The 18,066-nt window shown below is 60.3% G+C and overlaps 1 protein-coding gene across 3 annotated transcripts in view; it reads left to right on the forward strand.

Moving 5' to 3' along the window:
• Positions 1-17,300, forward strand: part of SEC14L2 (SEC14 like lipid binding 2) — a 36,651-nt gene extending 19,351 nt beyond the window's left edge. For 2 of the 3 annotated variants that reach the window (XM_045585715.1, XM_036448857.2), the window contains 10 exons: positions 2,794-2,837; positions 3,852-3,911; positions 4,168-4,356; positions 5,348-5,443; positions 5,595-5,655; positions 6,035-6,118; positions 11,132-11,238; positions 11,339-11,478; positions 11,601-11,770; positions 15,795-17,300. In XM_045585715.1, coding sequence (XP_045441671.1) covers positions 2,794-2,837; positions 3,852-3,911; positions 4,168-4,356; positions 5,348-5,443; positions 5,595-5,655; positions 6,035-6,118; positions 11,132-11,238; positions 11,339-11,478; positions 11,601-11,770; positions 15,795-15,925 — 1,082 coding nt within the window. In that variant the 3' untranslated portion in view covers positions 15,926-17,300. The remainder of the gene's footprint in view (positions 1-2,793; positions 2,838-3,851; positions 3,912-4,167; positions 4,357-5,347; positions 5,444-5,594; positions 5,656-6,034; positions 6,119-11,131; positions 11,239-11,338; positions 11,479-11,600; positions 11,771-15,794) is intronic. The other variant, XM_045585716.1, reaches the window with a different exon arrangement.
• Positions 17,301-18,066: the final 766 nt, after the last annotated feature.

Here is an 18,066-nt window from a genome sequence, read left to right on the forward strand (position 1 = left end):
TGCCCGTGGCGTGGCTCCTCCTAACCCAGGTGTGAGCGAGCTCCCTCCTCCCCCTCCCCGCTGGTGTCCCCCCGGCCGCGGGCGAGAGCAGACACTCGCTCTCAGGGCCTCTCCCAGGGCCTCTCCCAGCCGGTGGCCGCCCCGCACTCCAGCGGGCAGAGTCAGGTGGCAAATAAACACAAGGAAGTGGTGGCGCCCTCGGGGCGGCCTCGTTTCCCAGGCCTCGGGGGAGTGGCTCCTGGGTGGGCCTCTCAGGCAGGGCCCTGAGCCACGCTTTTTTTTTTTTTTTTTATTGTATATTTTTTTTATATTGTATTGATTTTTTTACAGAGAGGAAGGGAGAGGGATAGAGAGCTAGAAACATCCATGAGAGAGAAACATCGACCAGCTGCCTCCTGCACACCCCCCACCGGGGATGTGCCCGCAACCAAGGTACATGCCCGTGGCCGGAATCGAACCTGGGACCTTCCAGTCCGCAGACCGACGCTCTATCCACTGAGCCACACCGGTTTCGGCCCTGAGCCATGCTTTTTACACTTCTTCTTTTATTTTTATTACCTTTTAAAAATTTGTAAATATATATTAATATATATATGTTACTCCTCATCAAAGGAAACTTTTCCATTGATATATATATATATATATTTTTTTTTTTTTTTTTTTTTGAGAGAGAGAGTGGAAGGGAGACGGAGAGAGACACAGGGAGAGAAACATCAATGTGAGAGAGACGCATCCATGGGTTGCCTCCCACACGCACCCCGACCAGCAGGGCCGGGGAATCGCGCCCTGCTGCCGAGGGATGTGCCCTTGACCGGAATCGAACCCGGGACCCTGCATCCTCGGGCCGACGCTCCATCCACGGAGCCACCCGGCCAGGGCCCACGTCACACTGCGCTGCCCGCCCCTGGCCAGGGCTGCAGGAGCCCCCGAGGGGCCTGACTCAGCAGGGGGGGGGAGGGACCGGGCCAGGGGCAGCGGAGGGAGGGCCCGAAGCCCCTGGAAGTTGGACCCGGGCCGATAAGGGCTCCCCGAGATAAGGGGGCTCACAGTCCACCGCCACTCCTGTTCGCCGGGGAGATAAGGTCTCCCCTCGCAGTGAGGGGTGTCCCTCCTCCTCCTCCTCCTCCTCCGGAGTATCCCAGCGTCCACCTGCTCCCCATCGCGATAGCACATCACCTCCTATCTCCCCCGTGTGTCTGGCTCATCAGAGGATCCCGTCGGGGAAGTACAGTCTCTGGTTCAAGGTCAGGCAGGGGTGGGGAGAGGCTGAGAGGCAACCCTGGGCTCTGCTCCTCTAACAGCCGCCCCTGCTGCCACGCTGGCACCTAACGGGCCGTCTGGAGCGAGGGCTGTGCAGGCCTGCACACGTGTGTCCAGCGCCGATGGAAGGCGGGGTGCGGGCCAGGCCTCCCGGGGTACGCTGAGCGCCCTGAACGTCACGGGAACAGTCAGGGAATATGCCTGGGCACCTCTGCGAGCAGCGCTTAAAGAACCAGAGAGCAGCCGAAACCGGTGTGGCTCAGTGGATAGAGCGTCGGCCAGCGGACTGAAGGGTCCCAGGTTCGATTCCAGTCAAGGGCATGTACCTTGGTGGCGGGCACATCCCCAGTGGGGGGTGTGCAGGAGGCAGCTGATCCATGTTTCTCATCGATGTTTCTAACTCTCTATCCTCCTTTCCTCTCTGTAAAAAATCAATAATAATAATAATAATAATAATAAATAAAAAATAAAAAAAGAACCAGAGAGCAGTCAGGCCGGTGTGCTCAATGGTTGAGTGTCAATCTATGAACCAGGAGGTCACGGTTAGACTCCCGGTGAGGGCACATTTTCAGGTTGTGGGCTCCATCCCCAGTGTGGGCATGCAGGAGGCAGCCTGTCCATGATTCTTTCTCATCATTGAAGTTTCTCTCTCTCTCTCCCTCTCTCTTACCCTCTGAAACCAATTTAAAAAAAAATTTTTTTTAAAGAAAAGGACCAGCCCTGGTTAGTTTTGCTCAGTGGATAGAGTGTCAGCCTGCAGGTTGAAGGGTCCCAGGTTCGATTCCAGTCAAGGGCACATGCCCCAGGTTGCAGAATTGATTCCCAGTGGGGGGCGTGCAGGAGGCAGCCGATCCATGATTCTCTCTCATCTTTAAAAAAAAAAAAAAAAAATATATATATATATATATATATATATATATATATATATATGTATATATTATTGGTTTCAGAGAGAAAGTCAAGGGAGAGAGATGAAACATCCATGATGAGAGAGAACCATGGATCAGCTGCCTCCTGCACGCCCCCCACTGGGGATCGAGCCCGCAACCCGGGCACGTGCCCCGACCGGCAATCAAACCGTGACCTCCCGGTTCATAGGTCAACGCCCAGCCACGGAGCCACGCCGCCGGCCGGCCAGTTCACCTTCGAACTGTGTGTGCCAGGCTCTCAGGACTGGGTGTCAGGCTGCGGGAGAGATTACCGTGGTGTCGGGGGAAGGCCGCCTGATAAGGGAGTCCAGGGTCCACGCTCCCCGAGAGGAGATAAGACCCTCCGCCTGATCGCACCCCCTGGGGCTCAACGCTTTTGACCCCGACGTTGCCACGCTGCTCCCACGGGGCCCCGAACCTTGACCTTGCTCTCCAGGGCCTGTGGTTCCTCTAGACGCCTCCAGGGAAGGTCCTCGCGTGAGCTTGCACCGAGAGCCAGCTGGGGTGTGGACGGAGAGGAGCTGGAATGGGGACAGGGAGGGGCTCCGTGCCCCCCCGACACCCAGCCTGCTGGCCTAACCCTGACCGCGTTTCCTTGTTACAGCGAGAAGCTTCGACCTGCAGAAGTCCGAGGCCATGCTGCGGAAGGTGAGTCACACGTTTGCCTCCGTGTCTACCCCTCGCGCTGGGTGTAAACGTCTTCCGCCCGCCCCGCCCGCCTCCGGCGCGGCCTGTGGTCCGACAGCTCTGAGTGCCAGCCGCTCCCTCTGGGAAAAGTGCGTTTCCTTCTCCGCAAACACGGAGCCCTCCTGGGCCTGGGCTGGCCGGGGATTTTTTTTTTTTTTTTTTTAATATATTTTATTGATTTTTTACAGAGAGGAAGAGAGAGGGACAGAGAGTTAGAAGCATCGATGAGAGAGAGACATCGATCAGCTGCCTCTTGCACACTTTCCACTGGGGATGTGCCCGCAACCAAGGCACATGCCCTTGACCGGAATCGAACCCGGAACCTTTCAGTCCACAGGCTGATCGACGCTCTATCCACTGAGCCAAACCGGTTTCGGCTGCCCGTTGCTTTCTCATGACGCACCCCTTCCTGCTGTCACCCACGATCTAGATGTCTGTTAAGAGGTCTCCCTGTCCTGCTTTCCCTTTTAAAAATAAATAAATAAATAAAAAGAAAACAGAAAATAAATATTTTTATTGATTTTAGAGAGGAAGGGAGAGGGAGAGAGAGATCAGGATGAGAGAGAACCGTTGATCGGCTGCCTCCTGCACGTCCCATCCTGGGGATGGAGCCTGCCACCCGGGCTGTGCCCTGACGGGGAATCGCACTGATGACCTCTCGCTTGCTGGGTCGACGTGCTGCCGCTGAGCCAGGCCAGGCTGGGATCCCTTTTTTAAAGCCCTGATGGTGCCCTCACCGGCTCAGCTCGGTGGATAGAGCGTCGGTCCCAGGTTCGTTCCCAGTCAAGGGCATGTACCTTGGTTGCGGGCACGTCCCCAGTAGAAGGTGTGCAGGAGGCGGCTGATCGGTGTTTCGCTCACATCGTTGTTTCTGACTCTCTCTCCCTCTCCCTTCCTCTCTGTAAAAAAAATCAATAAAATATATATATATTTAAAAACAAAATAGACAATAAAGCCCTGACTGTGTGTTGGCAGCACGTGGAGTTCCGGAAGCAGAAGGACATCGACAACGTCCTGACCTGGCAGCCACCAGAGGTGAGACAGAGGCTCCTGGCCCGTGTCCTGGGTCTGCGGGCCCGGAACCCCGGAGCAAGCTCTGGCTGTGCCCGTGGGCCCCCGTGCTGCCCGGGGAGGGTGCCCGTGGGCCCCCGTGGTGCCCGGGGAGGGTGCCCGTGGGCCCCCGGGTGCAGGCAGTGCAGGGAGAGCCCGGGGCACCCGAGGGAGGCCCTGGGGAGCGGGGAAGGCGCCTGCCCCCGCCGGCTGACGGGGCGCCTCCTCCGTCTCCACCCAGGTGGTCCGGCTGTACCTGTCCGGGGGCATGTGTGGCTACGACAAGGAGGGCTCTCCCATCTGGTACGACATCGTGGGGCCCCTGGACGCCCGGGGGCTGCTCCTCTCGGCCACCAAGCAGGACCTGCTCAAGACCAAGATGCGGGACTGCGAGCGGCTGGTGCAGGAGTGCCACAGCCAGACGGCCAAGGCGAGTGGGCGCGCCGACCGGGGACGGGCGGTTGGTCGGCCACGCGGCCGCAGGGACGTCGCCCGGGGACTCACCCACGGCTTCAGGGCGGAGGCCTGGCCTCTGGAGGGCGTGGGCCACCGACATTTCCAACGCTTCGGGACTGACCTATGTTGCCAAATTTTTATTTTTCCCGGGAAGGACTTAAAAATAATTTAAAAATATATATATTTTATTGATTTTTTTGCAGAGAGGAAGGGAGAGGGAGAGAGAGTGAGAAACACTGATAAGAGAGAAACATCGATCAGCTGCCTCCTGCATGCCTCCCACTGGGGATGTGCCTGCAACCAAGCTACATGCCTTTGACCAGAATCAAACCTGGGACCTTTCAGTCCGCAGGCCGATGCTCTATCCACTGAGCCAAACTGGTTTTGGCTGTTTTGGTTTTAAATACATTTTTTATTGATTGCACAGAGGTAGGGAGAGGGAGAAACATCCTCGATGAGAGAGAACCATTGGGTCAGCTGCCGCCTGCACGCCCCACCCTGGGGATCGAGCCGCCCCCTGGGCATATGGCCCCCGACCGGGAATCGAACCGGGACCTCCTGGTTCACAGGTGGACGCTCAACCGCTGAGCCACGCGGGCCGGGCACGAGCTCTAGGCCTTTGGGGAAGGGAGACACCAAGCACACTTGGTCTGGGGCAGAGGGGAGGCCTCCCTCAGCCCGGCGCTGTGGCTAAGAGCAGCCGGATGGAGCCGGGCAGCACCGGTCCAGGCCGGCGGGACAGCGCTGAGCGAAGGCCTTGCATGCCAAGGCACAGGCCGCTGCCGAGTGCCCGGCGGGGGACGGCAGAGCCTGCAGAGGGAGCGGGGAGCAGCTGGGCAGGGCCCTGCCTGCATCCCCACATCCGGCTGCCGTGTGAGCGTGTGATGCCATCAGCATTGGCCCTGAGCCGGGTGGGCCCCGGGGGCGGGAGCCTGCGGTGACGTTGCGCCCCCTGTGCCCTGCAGCTGGGGAGGAAGATCGACAGCATCACCATGATCTACGACTGCGAGGGCCTGGGCCTCAAGCACCTCTGGAAGCCGGCCGTGGAGACCTACGGGGAGGTGAGGGGCCGGACGGGGGGGGGGGGGGGGCGTGGGGGGGAGCATAGGGGAGTGGCCCCTCTGCTGGGATGCCATGTGGGTGGCAGAGGCGATGGGGGCACAGGCTGGCCCCGAGGTCTGTGCCCACAGACACGCCGCTTTGTCCCCGCAGTTCCTGTGCATGGTGGAGGACAATTACCCCGAGACCCTGAAGCGCCTCTTTGTCATCAAAGGTAAGTGGGGGCCTCCGCCTGAGGAAGTGGGGGGGCAGGATTGGAGAGTGACACCTGGGAGCCGGAGCAGGGAAGCGGGAGGCCCTGGGCGTGTGCAGGCGGCTTTCCAGGGTCCGCTCGGCGTTTAGGGCGCACCGGTGCCTCCCGGCCAGCCAGGGGGTGGGGCAGAGACCCACTGGACTCTGCCCGCCGTGCAGAGGGCGAAGCTGGCAATGGACGCGGAGCCCGCGCTGAGCCTCACGCCCCGGCAGCCACGTGGGCTCCAGGGCGCCGGGGCCCGTGCAGGCCGACCCGGGCGCCCGGGGCGACGCTGTCTGTCGGGGACAGAGCAGGCGCTGCCTCCAGCCTCACTCGCGCCGTCTGTCGGCCTCTGTTCCAGCCCCCAAGCTGTTCCCCGTGGCCTTCAACCTGGTCAAGCCTTTCCTGAGCGAGGAGACGCGCAAGAAGATCCATGTCCTGGGAGGTGAGCGGCCGGCCTGCGGCCCCGGCGCCAGGGTGGCGTTAGCGGGGGTCCCTGGCCACCGGGGCGGACGGTCCGGCTGCTGCTCCGGTGGCAGTGTGGCCCGGGAGCAGGCTGGGGCTGGGCTGGGGTCTTCATGTCCGTTTTCTCTCTTTTAAGCGTACTTTATCCAATTATTGTTCAGCCTCACCCGAGGATCTTTTTTTCCATTGACTTTTAGAGAGAGGGGGAGAGAAAGAGAGAGAGAGAGAGAGAAACATCGATGGGCTGTCTCCAGCACAGGCCCCAACCGGAGCCGTGGGACATGCCCTTGAACGGAATCGGACCCGGGACCCTTGAGTTTGTGGGCAGACACGCTATCCACTGGGCCAAACCGGCCAGGGCTTCACATCGGCTTCCATAAGAGCCTTTCTCTCAGACAGTGTAGCCCAGTGGTCGGCAACCTCATTTGTCAGCAGAGCCAAATATCCACGGTACAACGACTGACATTTCTTTGGAGAGCCAAAATTTTTTTTAAAAAATATATTTTATTGGTTTTTTGCAGAGAGGAAGAGAGAAGGATAGAGAATTAGAAACATCGATGAGAGAGAATCATCGATCAGCTGCCTCTTGCACACCCCCTACTGGGGATGTGCCCGCAACCAAGGTACATGCCCTTGACCGGAATCGAACCCGGGACCTTTCAGTCCGCAGGCGGACGCTCTATCCACTGAGCCAAACCGGTTTCAGCTGGAGAGCCACATTTTTTAAACGTAAACTCATTCTAATGCCACTTCTTCAACACAGACCGCCTGAGCCACCCTCGAGGGGGCAGAGAGCCGCCTGTGGCTCGAGAGCCGCGGGTTGCCGACCACGGGCCTAGGAGAAGGTGGTAGACTCAGCATCGTAGGTTCAAAGGTGAATGCCGTGCCAGGCATTGCGGCCGGGAGCTTACCGAGCAGCCGGGGAGAGAGACCTGGGGGAGGACGGATGACACAGCTAGAAGAGGCGCTCGCCGTGGCCCGGAGAAGGAGCCGCGGGTCACGGGAGCAGAGGTTCCCTGTAGCCGGGGGGGCCGGCTGAGAGCCCTTAGCGGGTGCCAGGCCCCGGACGAGGCGCCAGGGCTGCGAAGGTGAATTGGCCCCAGTCCCTTGCGGCGCCCCAGGCCTCTGGGGGCGGGGAGTCACCGGGACACTGGATCTGGGGAGGAGGTGAGGCCTGGAGCTCTAAGAGGAGCCGGGTGTTCCCGGCAGAGGGAACAGCATTGGGCAAAGGCCTCCTGCCCCATGGCACCGGCAGCTTAGAGTGCAGGGCAGGGGATGAGGCTGAGGAGGGAACCGGGAGCCTGGGCTGGGGGGCTGGGCCGCGGCCCTGCAGGCCACGGAGTCCGAGGGGAGCACTGAGCAGGGAGCACCGGGGAGATGGTGGAGGGCAGATGCCTGCTGGCCTCGGTGGCCACAGCCCAGGCGGCAGGTGTTGCGAGCCGGGGCGGGGGCACTGGGGGCGGTGGGGGCGGTGGGGAGAGGCGCGGAGGGTGGCCCGGGGCCTTCTCCGGGAAGTCACACGGCAGAGCTCAGACAATGGGGCAGAGGAAGGAGGAAGGGGAACCGAGAATGACGTCCTCGTGTCTGGCGTGAGTTGTCTGCCCGGTGCGATCGCTCTGACGCAACGAGGTCGATGGAGGAAGGCGGGGGAAGAGTGAGCTGGAGGCTGAGCTTCAGGAGGGTGTGAGAGCCCAGCCCGTGTGGCTCAGAGGGTGAGCATTGCCTATGAACCAGGAGGTCAAGGGCACCTGCCCGCTTGCGAGCTCAGTCCCCAGTGTGAGGTGTGCAGGAGGCAGCCGATCGGTGATTCGCTCTCAATCACGGATGTTTCTCTCTTTCTCTCCCTCTCCCTCCCTCTCTGACATCAATTTAAAAAACACAAACATTAAAAAAACAAAAAAGAGCTAAAACCGGTTTGGCTCAATGGATAGAGCATCGGTCTGCGAACCGAAAGGTCCCGGGTTCGATTCCGGTCAAGGGTATGCACCTTGGTTGCAGGCACATCCCCAGTGGGGGGCGTGCAGGAGGCAGCTGACCTGTGATTCGCTCTTATCGACGTTTCTAGCTCTCTATCCCTCTCTTCCTCTCTGTAAAAAATCAATAAAATATATTAGAGAGAGGGAGAGAGAGAGAGAGAGAGAGAGAGAGAGAAGAGAGAGAGAGACCCTGGGGATACTTGAGCCTGAAGCTGAGGGAGAGCTCCCGCCTGGGGCTGTGGGAGCCGTCCAAGGCAGGCAGCAGTGAGGACCTTGAGGACAGAAGGCTGCCCCCCAGGAGAGCAAGCTGAGCGCTGGGGGCAGCCAAGCTGGAGGGCAGCAGAGGGAGAGGAGCCCAGCGGGGAGACCGAGGCGCGATTGATCGATGGATTGATCGATGGATTGATCGTGGAGGTGGACAGAGGAGCAGGTGGGCAGGGCTGGGGCTTGTAAGGAGGCGGGGCACTCGGGGGGCCCTCGGGGGGCACTCGGGGCTCAGGGGGACCCCAGCAGCCAGGGCCCGGCCAGGAGCTGGTGTCGCCGGAGCAGGAAGCGCAAGCGCGGAGGAGGAAGGGACCAGAAGGCCAGCTCGGGACTCGGCCGATCCCGGAGACTCGGGGCCACCTCTGGGCGCGGCGTGGGCCACGGGACCCGGCGGTTTCTCAATGTTCACCTTCAGGCGACACGTGGCCGGTGGAGAATGGCCAAGTGTGTGCGGGCGAGGCCGGGCGCGGGGGGGGCGGTCGGAGAGCCGGGGCTTCTGGGCTTTGGCCTGGGCCCTGCCTCTGGTCGCCTCAGTGCCTCTCCCTGCAGGACGGGAAGGGTCCCCCACCCACCGCCCTCTGCCCTGAGCTGGGGGAGACCTGCAGCATCTCCCCCAAGGCTCGGCGGTTCTGGCTTCTGGGCTGTCCACACACACACACACACCACACACACACACAAACATACACACATACACACACACTCACACACAAACATACACACATACCACACTCACACACAAACATACACACATACCACACACACACACACACACACCCACACACACACACACACACACACACAAACACACACACACCACACACACACACAAACACACACACACACCACACACACATACACAAACACACACACACACCACACAGACACACACACACCACACACATACCACACACACACACACACACACGCACACACACGCACACACGCACACACGCACACACACACCCGGGAGGTTTCCTGGCAGCCCGGCGTGTCCTCCCACCCACACCTCACACCCGGGCTCTTGGCCGGGCGGGAAGACAGGTGCCGTCACCCCGAGACCACAGGGGCCCGCCGTCCCCGGCTGCCAGGCCCCGGCCGGCCGCGGTGGGCGCCCATGGGCCTCGGTGGGCGCCCAGGGGCCGCGGTGGGCGCCCAGGGGCCGCGGTGGGTGCGCGGGGGCCGCGGTGGGTGCCCGGGGGCCGCGGTGGGCGCTCGGGGGCCGCGGTGGGCGCCCGGGGGCCGCGGTGGGTGCTCGGGGGCCGCGGTGGGCGCCCATGGGCCTCGGTGGGCGCCCGGGGGCCGCGGTGGGTGCGCGGGGGCCGCGGTGGGTGCCCGGGGGCCGCGGTGGGCGCTTGGGGGCCGCGGTGGGCGCCCGGGGGCCGCGGTGGGCGTCCGGGGGCCGCGGTGAGGAGTCCGGGGGCCGCAGTGGTGAGTCCGGGGGCCGCAGTGGGCGTCCGGGGGCCGCGGTGGGGAGTCCGGGGCCGCGGTGGGCGTCCGGGGCCGCGGTGGGGAGTCCACGGGCTGCACCGTGACCCGGAGCGGTCACCCCGCGGCTCCTGGTGTCAGCGGGACAGGCTGCCGCTGTCACAATATTGTTCTTGGCCGGCGCCCGGCGGACTTTGGGACGGCGGGGCCGTGGGCTGCGGCATCGGTGGCCCTAGAGCCGCGGTCGGCAAGCTCCCTCTCTCCCTCTCCCGTCCTCTCTGACATCAACGAAAAGAAACACATTAAAAAAACAAGTCAGCAGAGCCAGAGCAGCAGGACGACGATCGACATTTCTCTGGAGAGCCACATTTTTTAAACGTAAACTGTCTAGGTGGGTGCATTGTTATGAACTTGATGAGGGCACTCCTAAGCCGGCCTTTGCTAAAAGCTCCAGGGGCCAAAGAGCCGCATGTGGCTCGAGAGCCGCGGTTTTCCGACGGCTGACCTAGCGTCAAACTTTTCTAGTCAGGAAAGGGCTGGTTACAAAAAAAAAAGACCCAATGATTGGCAGCTAAATGGTCTAAAAAAACAAACAAACCAGGAGCAGATGTGAAATCCTGGCCGGGGTCGCCCCACGGGGATGCGTGCGCTCCCTCAGTCACAGCCAAGCACGCCGAGTGTCGCAGGAACGGGGGTGGGGCGGGGAGGTGCGCCGTGTGCCGCACAGGCTGTTCCCGCCCAGGGCGTGCCCTCCCTCCTGCTCAGTGCTCCCGGTCGCACTGCCGACGTGTGCACCCCTCCCCGGAGGGATGGGCCATCTCCCACGGGCGAGCCACCCTCTCACGGTCACTTCACGCCCACAGGACCTGGCCCCAGGCAGTGGGGACCCAGGTCCCTGACTCAGGGCAGGGCAGTCCTCAGCGCCAGGGCTGCCCCTGCACAGGGGAATGTGCTGTGGGCACGTGGGTGCTCCGAACGCCTGTGTTTTTTGGGGGGTTGGGGGAGAGGACGGATGGTTGTTGACTTTTCCCTGCCTCTTTTTAAAAAAATATATATTTTATTGATTTTTTTACAAAGAGGAAGGGAGAGGGATAGAGTTAGAAACATCGATGACAGAGAAACATCCATCAGCTGCCTCCTGCATACCCCCCTACTGGGGATGTGCCCGCAACCAAGGTACATGCCCTTGTCCAGAATCGAACCCGGGACCCTTCGGTCCGCAGGCCAACGCTCTATCCACTGAGCCAAACCGGTTTCAGCTTCCATGCCTCTTTGGTGTAGACTGTGGTGACCCTTCTCTCTCCCTCCATCCCTCCCTCCCCCGCCAGCAAACTGGAAGGAAGTTCTGCTGAAATACATCAGCGCCGACCAGGTGCCCGTGGAGTATGGGGGCACCATGACCGATCCCGATGGGAACCCCAAGTGCAAATCCAAGGTATGGGGGTCCCCCGGGGGGGGGGGGGCTGGAGGTGACCGGTGACCGGGCAGGCCGGCCCCCCATGCGCACCCAGGCTCACGGCATGCTCCGTCTCCAGATCAACTGGGGGGGCGACATCCCCAAGACCTACTACGTGCGGGACCAGCTGAAGCAGCAGTACGAGCACAGCGTGCAGATCTCCCGCGCCTCCTCCCACCAAGTGGAGTACGAGATCCTCTTCCCCGGCTGCGTGCTCCGGTAGGCGGATTCCGGATCCTTCCCGGCGGGTCCGGTGGGGAGCGGCCCCGGGGCGGGGGGGCCCCCCCCCCCCGAGGTTCCCCGATGGCGTCCTGAAAGGCGCCGTCCCCCCCCGCCCGCAGGTGGCAGTTCGCGTCGGAAGGCTCAGACATCGGCTTCGGCATCTTCCTGAAAACGAAGATGGGGGAGCGGCAGAAGGCGGGCGAGATGACCGAGGTGCTGCCCAGCCAGAGGTACAACGCCCACCTGGTGCCCGAGGACGGCAGCCTCACCTGCAGCACCGCCGGCATCTGTAAGTGTCCCCATCCTGCCGCCCGGGCGGCCCCTCTCCCTCCAGACACGGGGGCTCTCGGCCGTGAGAGCTGCAGGCGGAATCCCCTCCGAGGGACCCTCCCCTGCACAGGAGGGGAGACCTGGGGCGCGGGCAGGCGGCCTGTCTTGCTCCACAGCGGGGTTCGTGGCTGTTGACGGCAGGGTGGGACTCTCGCCCGGTCCTACCCGGTACCAGTGAGTCACAGGCCTGGGTGATGACAGGGGACCGTTTCCTGTCTGGTCCAGGCCCAACTGGGATTGTGGCTGTGATCAGACACCTCTTGGGAATTCCTCCCCACACGTCAGAGAGGCGGGACCGGCTGGCGGGGGGCAGGAGGGGGCAGCAGGGTCCGGGAAAGCCCCGCCTCAACCCCTCGGAGCGTCCCTCGTCTCCAGGGCGCACAGCAGGTGGACAGGAAGTTGGATTCAGGAGGCGTAAGGATGGGAGGTGGGCGTTTGAGAAGGCATCGCACCTCTTGACGATATTGGTGAACATCCCCTTGGACTCGGCAATTCTACATCTAGAAGTTTATTTTAAAATATATTTTATTGATTTTATTTTATTTTATTTTTTTTTTTTTTACAGAGAGGAAGGGAGAGGGAGAGAAAGTTAGAAACATCGATGAGAGAGAAACATCAATCAGGTGCCTCCTGCACACTCCCCCCACTGGGGATGTGCCCGCAGCCAAGGTACATGCCCTTGACCAGAATCGAACCTGAGACCCTTCAGTCCGCAGGCCGGCGCTCTATCCACAGAGCCACACCGGTTAGGGCTCTACGTCTAGAAATTTAAGGTGACAGAGCTACCGACACAGAGATACAAAGATGTAGGATGTGACCAGCAACATGCTGTAAGAAACTACACTGAGTGGCCAGATGATTATGATCTCTGGACGCATTATTATCTGGCCACTCAGTGTCTATCCTATAGAAGAAAAGGCTAATATGCAAATTGTCCCCTCAACTGGGAGTTCGACCAGTAGGCAGGCCGGCCAACCGTCCATGTCCCCTCCCCCTGGCCAGGCTGGCCGGACCCCACCCATGCACGAATTCATGCACCAGAGCCCTAATATATATATAAGCACTGAGTGACCAGATTATTATGCGTTCAGAGATCATCATCTGGCCACTCAGTGAATATCAATGCTCTGTCTATAGCAGAACTGGTTTCCTGAAACGTTGTGTCAGAGCTCAGGGGTTAGGCGTGGAAAACCAGTGGGTTAACCCTGACAGCTAACTAGTCCTCCTCCAGCAGGTGACTCACCAACCTTCCTGGGCTTCTGTGTCCTGATGGCCGTGATGGGGATCCGGCTCCCTCCCTCGGAGGGCGTGTGACACGGTCGAAGTAGCCCTTAGCGTGATGCCTGGGACACGGCGGGCCCTCCACACGTCTCACCCACCGCTGTCGGCATCAGGGCGGGACCTGGGGGAGGAGGGCCGTCCTGGAGACAGAGCCGCGGGCGGGAGGAGCCCTGGGCTCCCTCTCCATGGCAACGCCACCAGGGTCTCCGCCGGGCAGCTCTCCTGGCCTCGGTGCCTGTCTGTACACCGGCACCCCAACCTCAGGCTCTGTGTCCTCGCCCACATCCCGGTGGCTCCAGTCTCTGCAGCCACCTCCTCCCTGATGCTCTGTGATGCGGCTCCCCCGGGAGGAGAGTCCTTGTCAGCGAGCAGCTGGGGCCCGGGCGGGAGCAGGCATAGACTGTACGTGAGCTTCAGCAAGAACAGGCTCGGCACCGGCTGGGATACGCCATCCACAGAGCATATGTCACCTTGTACATAGACACTTGACTTTCTTTCTTTAGAAAAACACACACACCTTTTGGCTCAGTGGATAGAGCATCGGTCTGCGGACTGAAAGGTCTCAGGTTCGATTCCGGTCAAGGGCATGTACATTGGTTGCGGGCACATCCCAGGAAGGGGGTGTGCAGGAGGCAGCTGGTCCATGTTTCTCTCTCAGCGATGTTTCTAGCTCTCTATCCCTCTCCCTTCCTCCTCTCCCTTCCTCTCTGTAAAAAATCAATAAAATATATTTTAATATATATATTATTGATTTTTTACAGAGAGGGAGAGGGATAGATTTTCCCCTTTTTATTTATTAAGGTATTATATGTATATATTTGTTACCATTGACCCCCCCCTCCACTCCCATACATGTCCTCACCCCCGTGTTTTGCATCCATTGGTTATGCTTGTACGCACGCATACACGTCCTTCGGCTGATCTCTCATCTCCCCGAGTCCTGTCCCTTTAGAAGCATCACGTGTCGCCATTAATACGCAGGACATGCACACACACACATCCATTCACGCCTGTCATCCAGTGTATGACGGGAGGAATCTCCGACACTGTAACGCCTGTCACAGGGTCTGAGGAACATTCCTTTCCTGCAAGAGCAGGCGTGTTCGGGACGGCACGGCCCCATGTGAAAGCCTGCCTCTGGGACAGGCGCCCGGGCAGTATCCCCCGGGAGCGCTGGGCGTGCAGGCTGTCAGAGCAGCAAAGGCCGAAGTCGTTTTGATAATCTGTATGAGCCCAGATGTCACCACCGATTCGTCCTGTTCTGCAACTTTTACTTTTATTTTACTTATTTTTTTTTTTTTTTTTGGCCAGAGGATAAACTGTGGACATTCCCCCCAGGCACTTCGTAGGAGGACTGACTTCTTCCTCTTCCCATCAGTGTTTCACCACACGGGTTGCAATAGAAACCTTTGAGGCCGTTCTGCTTAGGACACTGGAGCTTTCCCACGCCTTCCGTCTCCCCATCGGGGGTGCCAGGCACACCTCCGCCGGGTGTATTCCGGGGGGCACACACACGCCTGCTTCAGAACGTCCGCACCGTCCACCCTCCGTCAGACACGGGCCGGGCAGGGCTGTCCCGGGCCCACGTCAGGCAGAGGGGAATTCCGGTTCTGTCACGTCCCCGCCGTGTGACACAGGGACCTCCTGCTGTAGGGGATGCAAGACGGGACTCATGCTGAACTCAGGGTTATTTTGAGAAATAGGGAAGTAGCACCTATCAGTCTCAGCCCGGTGCTGACTCACTGAACAAGCAATCCTTACCATGCCTCTGATGGCTGTAATGACTGCTGCTGCTATGCATGCTGCTCCTCACTTTTTTTATTTAATCTTTTTAAAAATATATATATTTTATTGATTTTTTTTTTTTTTTTTTTTACAGAGAGGAAGGGAGAGGGATAGAGAGTTAGAAACATCGATCAGCTGCCTCCTGAACACCCCCGACTGGGGATGTGCCCGCAACCAAGGTACATGCCCTTGACCGGAATCGAACCTGGAACCTGTCAGTCCGCAGGCTAAAACTCTATCCACTGAGCCAAACCGGTTTTGGCTGCTCCTCACTTTTACTGATTGCAGAGAGGAAGGGAGAGGGAGTCAGAGACAGAAACATCCATAATGAGAGAGAATCATCGATCGGCTGCCTCCCGCACAATTCCCCACTGGGGATCCAGCCCGCAGCCCGGGCATGGGCCCCGTCCGGGAATCGAACCAGGATCTCCAGGTTCCTAGGTCGCGGATCAAACCGCTGGGGCTCTACTCCTCACATTCAGGGCCCAGTTTAAGCTCTAACTCCTCTAAGAGGCCTCTCGCATAATTTCACTCCGCAGGGCGCTCTCTGTCCCCGCTTTTATTTTAATATATATATATATATTCTTCCTTTTCCCATCAGTGTTTCTCCACACGGGTTGCAATAGAAACCTTCTAAGCCGTTCCCCTTAGGACCCTGGAGCTTTCCCACGCGTCCCAGACGCTTTTAGCGATTCTCACTCACTCACCTGGCACCTGGCCTGTGCTAGGGCACACCTTGTCCATCCCGGTAGACGGCTTTGCAGGAGGCGAAGGGCCACTGCGTACGCTCCCACCCTCCTCAGTGCCGCCCCCTGGCCGTGCCTGGTCCGCGAAGCTCGCTGTTCCCCCCTCCATACCCCCCTCCCCCCGCCCTTGGCCAGGATGGCCTCAGTGTCCTGTTTTCTGCCTCCCCTTAGATGTCCTGCGGTTTGACAACACCTACAGCTACATTCACGCCAAGAAGGTCAGCTTCACCGTGGAGGTCCTGCTTCCGGACAAGGCTTCCGAGGAGAAGATCCAGCAGCTGGGGGCGGGCACCCCGAAGTAATGCCTCCCCCCGCCGCCGCCGGCCTGGCCCCCCTCGGTGTCTCCCCGTCCGTTTCCATCCCCTGTCGCAGCCATGTTCCCAAGCGCCCCGAGGCCCAAAGGAACCGGGGCTGGAAGAAGGACCCCAGCTTGGATCTGGGGAGTTTCCATTTCAGGATTAGGAAGAGGGAGCAGAGCTGGAGGGGGGATCTCCTGGCCTTTCAAGGGGCTGGGCACTGCGATGGGACCTGTTTGTCCTAAAAACGGTGCCGACAGCACACCCACCTGTGACAGAAAGGGGGTCCCATGGGGTGGCGGCAGGGAAGAAATCGGAAAAGGGGAGAGACTGAAACCGTAACATTTCCAGCGAGGCCAGCAGCAGGGGAGAGGAACTTGCAACCAAATGAAGAATCCGTGTAAGCCTAGATCATAACGAGCAGCAGCAGCAAGGAGTTGCTGGAGTCAGAGGCGCTTCCGAACTCTATCACTGAGGCTGGGGTCTTGGGGTCCCCCCACCCCCTCCTCCCCACCGTCTGCACAGAGCTTCCCTCTCAGGGGTACACACAGGCAGGGCTTCCCCCCACCTTGAGGACTTCAGCAACTCCGGGGCCTCTGCGGCTGCTGATTTAATTACTGATGATTGTCATTGATTCAGAGCTTCCGGGACAGCGAGCTTGGGGACCCCGCCACTGTCCTCCGATGCAAACACAGCGCAGGGAATTACCTCCAGGGGTCCCAGCTCTGGGGAGGGAAGGGAGGCCCGGGGTGGGTGCGAGCCCTGAGGCTTCCAGCCTCCCATGGAGCAACGCTTCATGTGTGGGGTGCCCACACAGAAATGGCAGGTGGGATCCAGACAGAACTCAGTGAGGGCATTTGTCAGTCCGAGCCTTCCAAGGTGCCCGTCGACCCTCCCATCTCCAGGAGAGGTGTATGGCGGGTGCCATGGGCTCCTAGTGCCTGGTGGGCAGGCGGCCCAAGGCAGGGCCAGCAGCTTCTGGGAGAGCCAGGGGCTGGGGCCGCCCCACCACAAACAGCCTCGCAGGCCCTGGGCCCCTCCACCCACGGCGGCCAGCAGGGATGGCCATGTGGCCGCTCAGCGACAGGGAGCTGGAGGGCAAGGACCCTTCGAGCAGCCATAGCACTTATCCCAATCCTTCGTCCTGCAAACAAATGCAAACCAGGTCCTGGGCTGCAGAGAGGCACAGGACACGGGAAGGCAGCCCGGCCTGGGGAGCTGGTCTGGCGAAGCGGGAGGGAGCAGCAGGAGGAGGGGGGCGGGGGTCCCCCTGAGCCCGCATGGGCCCCAGCCAGAGCCCTCAGGAGGACATCCCGACCTTGGTTTACAACGCTCTGTTAGGGAAATTAACCAATGAATAAAAAGCAACGTTCAATGCACACCGAGTGGAGGTGCATGCGTACCGCCTCGTTCTTTGCTGCTCGCTCACGCACCACCCAGAGAGCCAGCCCTGCGCGCAGCGGCGACACGGACCCGCCCTGGGGCGGCGCGCGTGCGCAGAAGCCGCCCTCCGCGCTTCTCCGGCGTGCGCTTTCTGGCGCCCCGCGGCCAACTCGCCTCCTGATTGGCCTTCCCAGTGGGCTGTCTTCCGCCATCTTTGCTAAGGGCACTCAGGGTGCTCTGGGCGCCTTCACTGTCAGGGCGGAAACCCCGCCCCACCCTGGTTTCCCGGAGCCAGGCGGTCCTTGCAAGCCGACACACACACACGTGGGTCTGGCGAGCGCCCCGGTGCCCGCGGTGGGCCCGAGGAGGGAGGGGGGAGGGAGGCGGGGGAGGAGCGGTCACGTGGCGTTAGGGACCGTCTCCTAATTCTGCGCTCTCGCTGCCGGTGATGGGGAGGCAGAGACCGGGACGTTCAGGGGCCTGGGCATCCGTTTGAGCGCTGAGCCCAGGCTGCTGGGCACGACCCCGCAGAGACAGAGACGGCGACGCCCGGGGCTGAAAATGGGACCCTCAGCAGGGAGTCGGGAGACTTCATTTCCCCCAGTGTTGTTGTGTGATAATAAAAGCGAAGAAATCAACCGAAGGATTTATATGCATGCATAGAAGTATCACCAATGGACACAAAACTCTGGGGAGGGAGGGCATGGATGGGAGTGGCAGGGGTGGGGGTGGAGGGGACAATGGTAAGATATGTACACAGATAA

Source organism: Pipistrellus kuhlii, unplaced genomic scaffold, assembly GCF_014108245.1.
Source record: "Pipistrellus kuhlii isolate mPipKuh1 unplaced genomic scaffold, mPipKuh1.p scaffold_m20_p_20, whole genome shotgun sequence".
NCBI lineage: Eukaryota > Metazoa > Chordata > Mammalia > Chiroptera > Vespertilionidae > Pipistrellus > Pipistrellus kuhlii.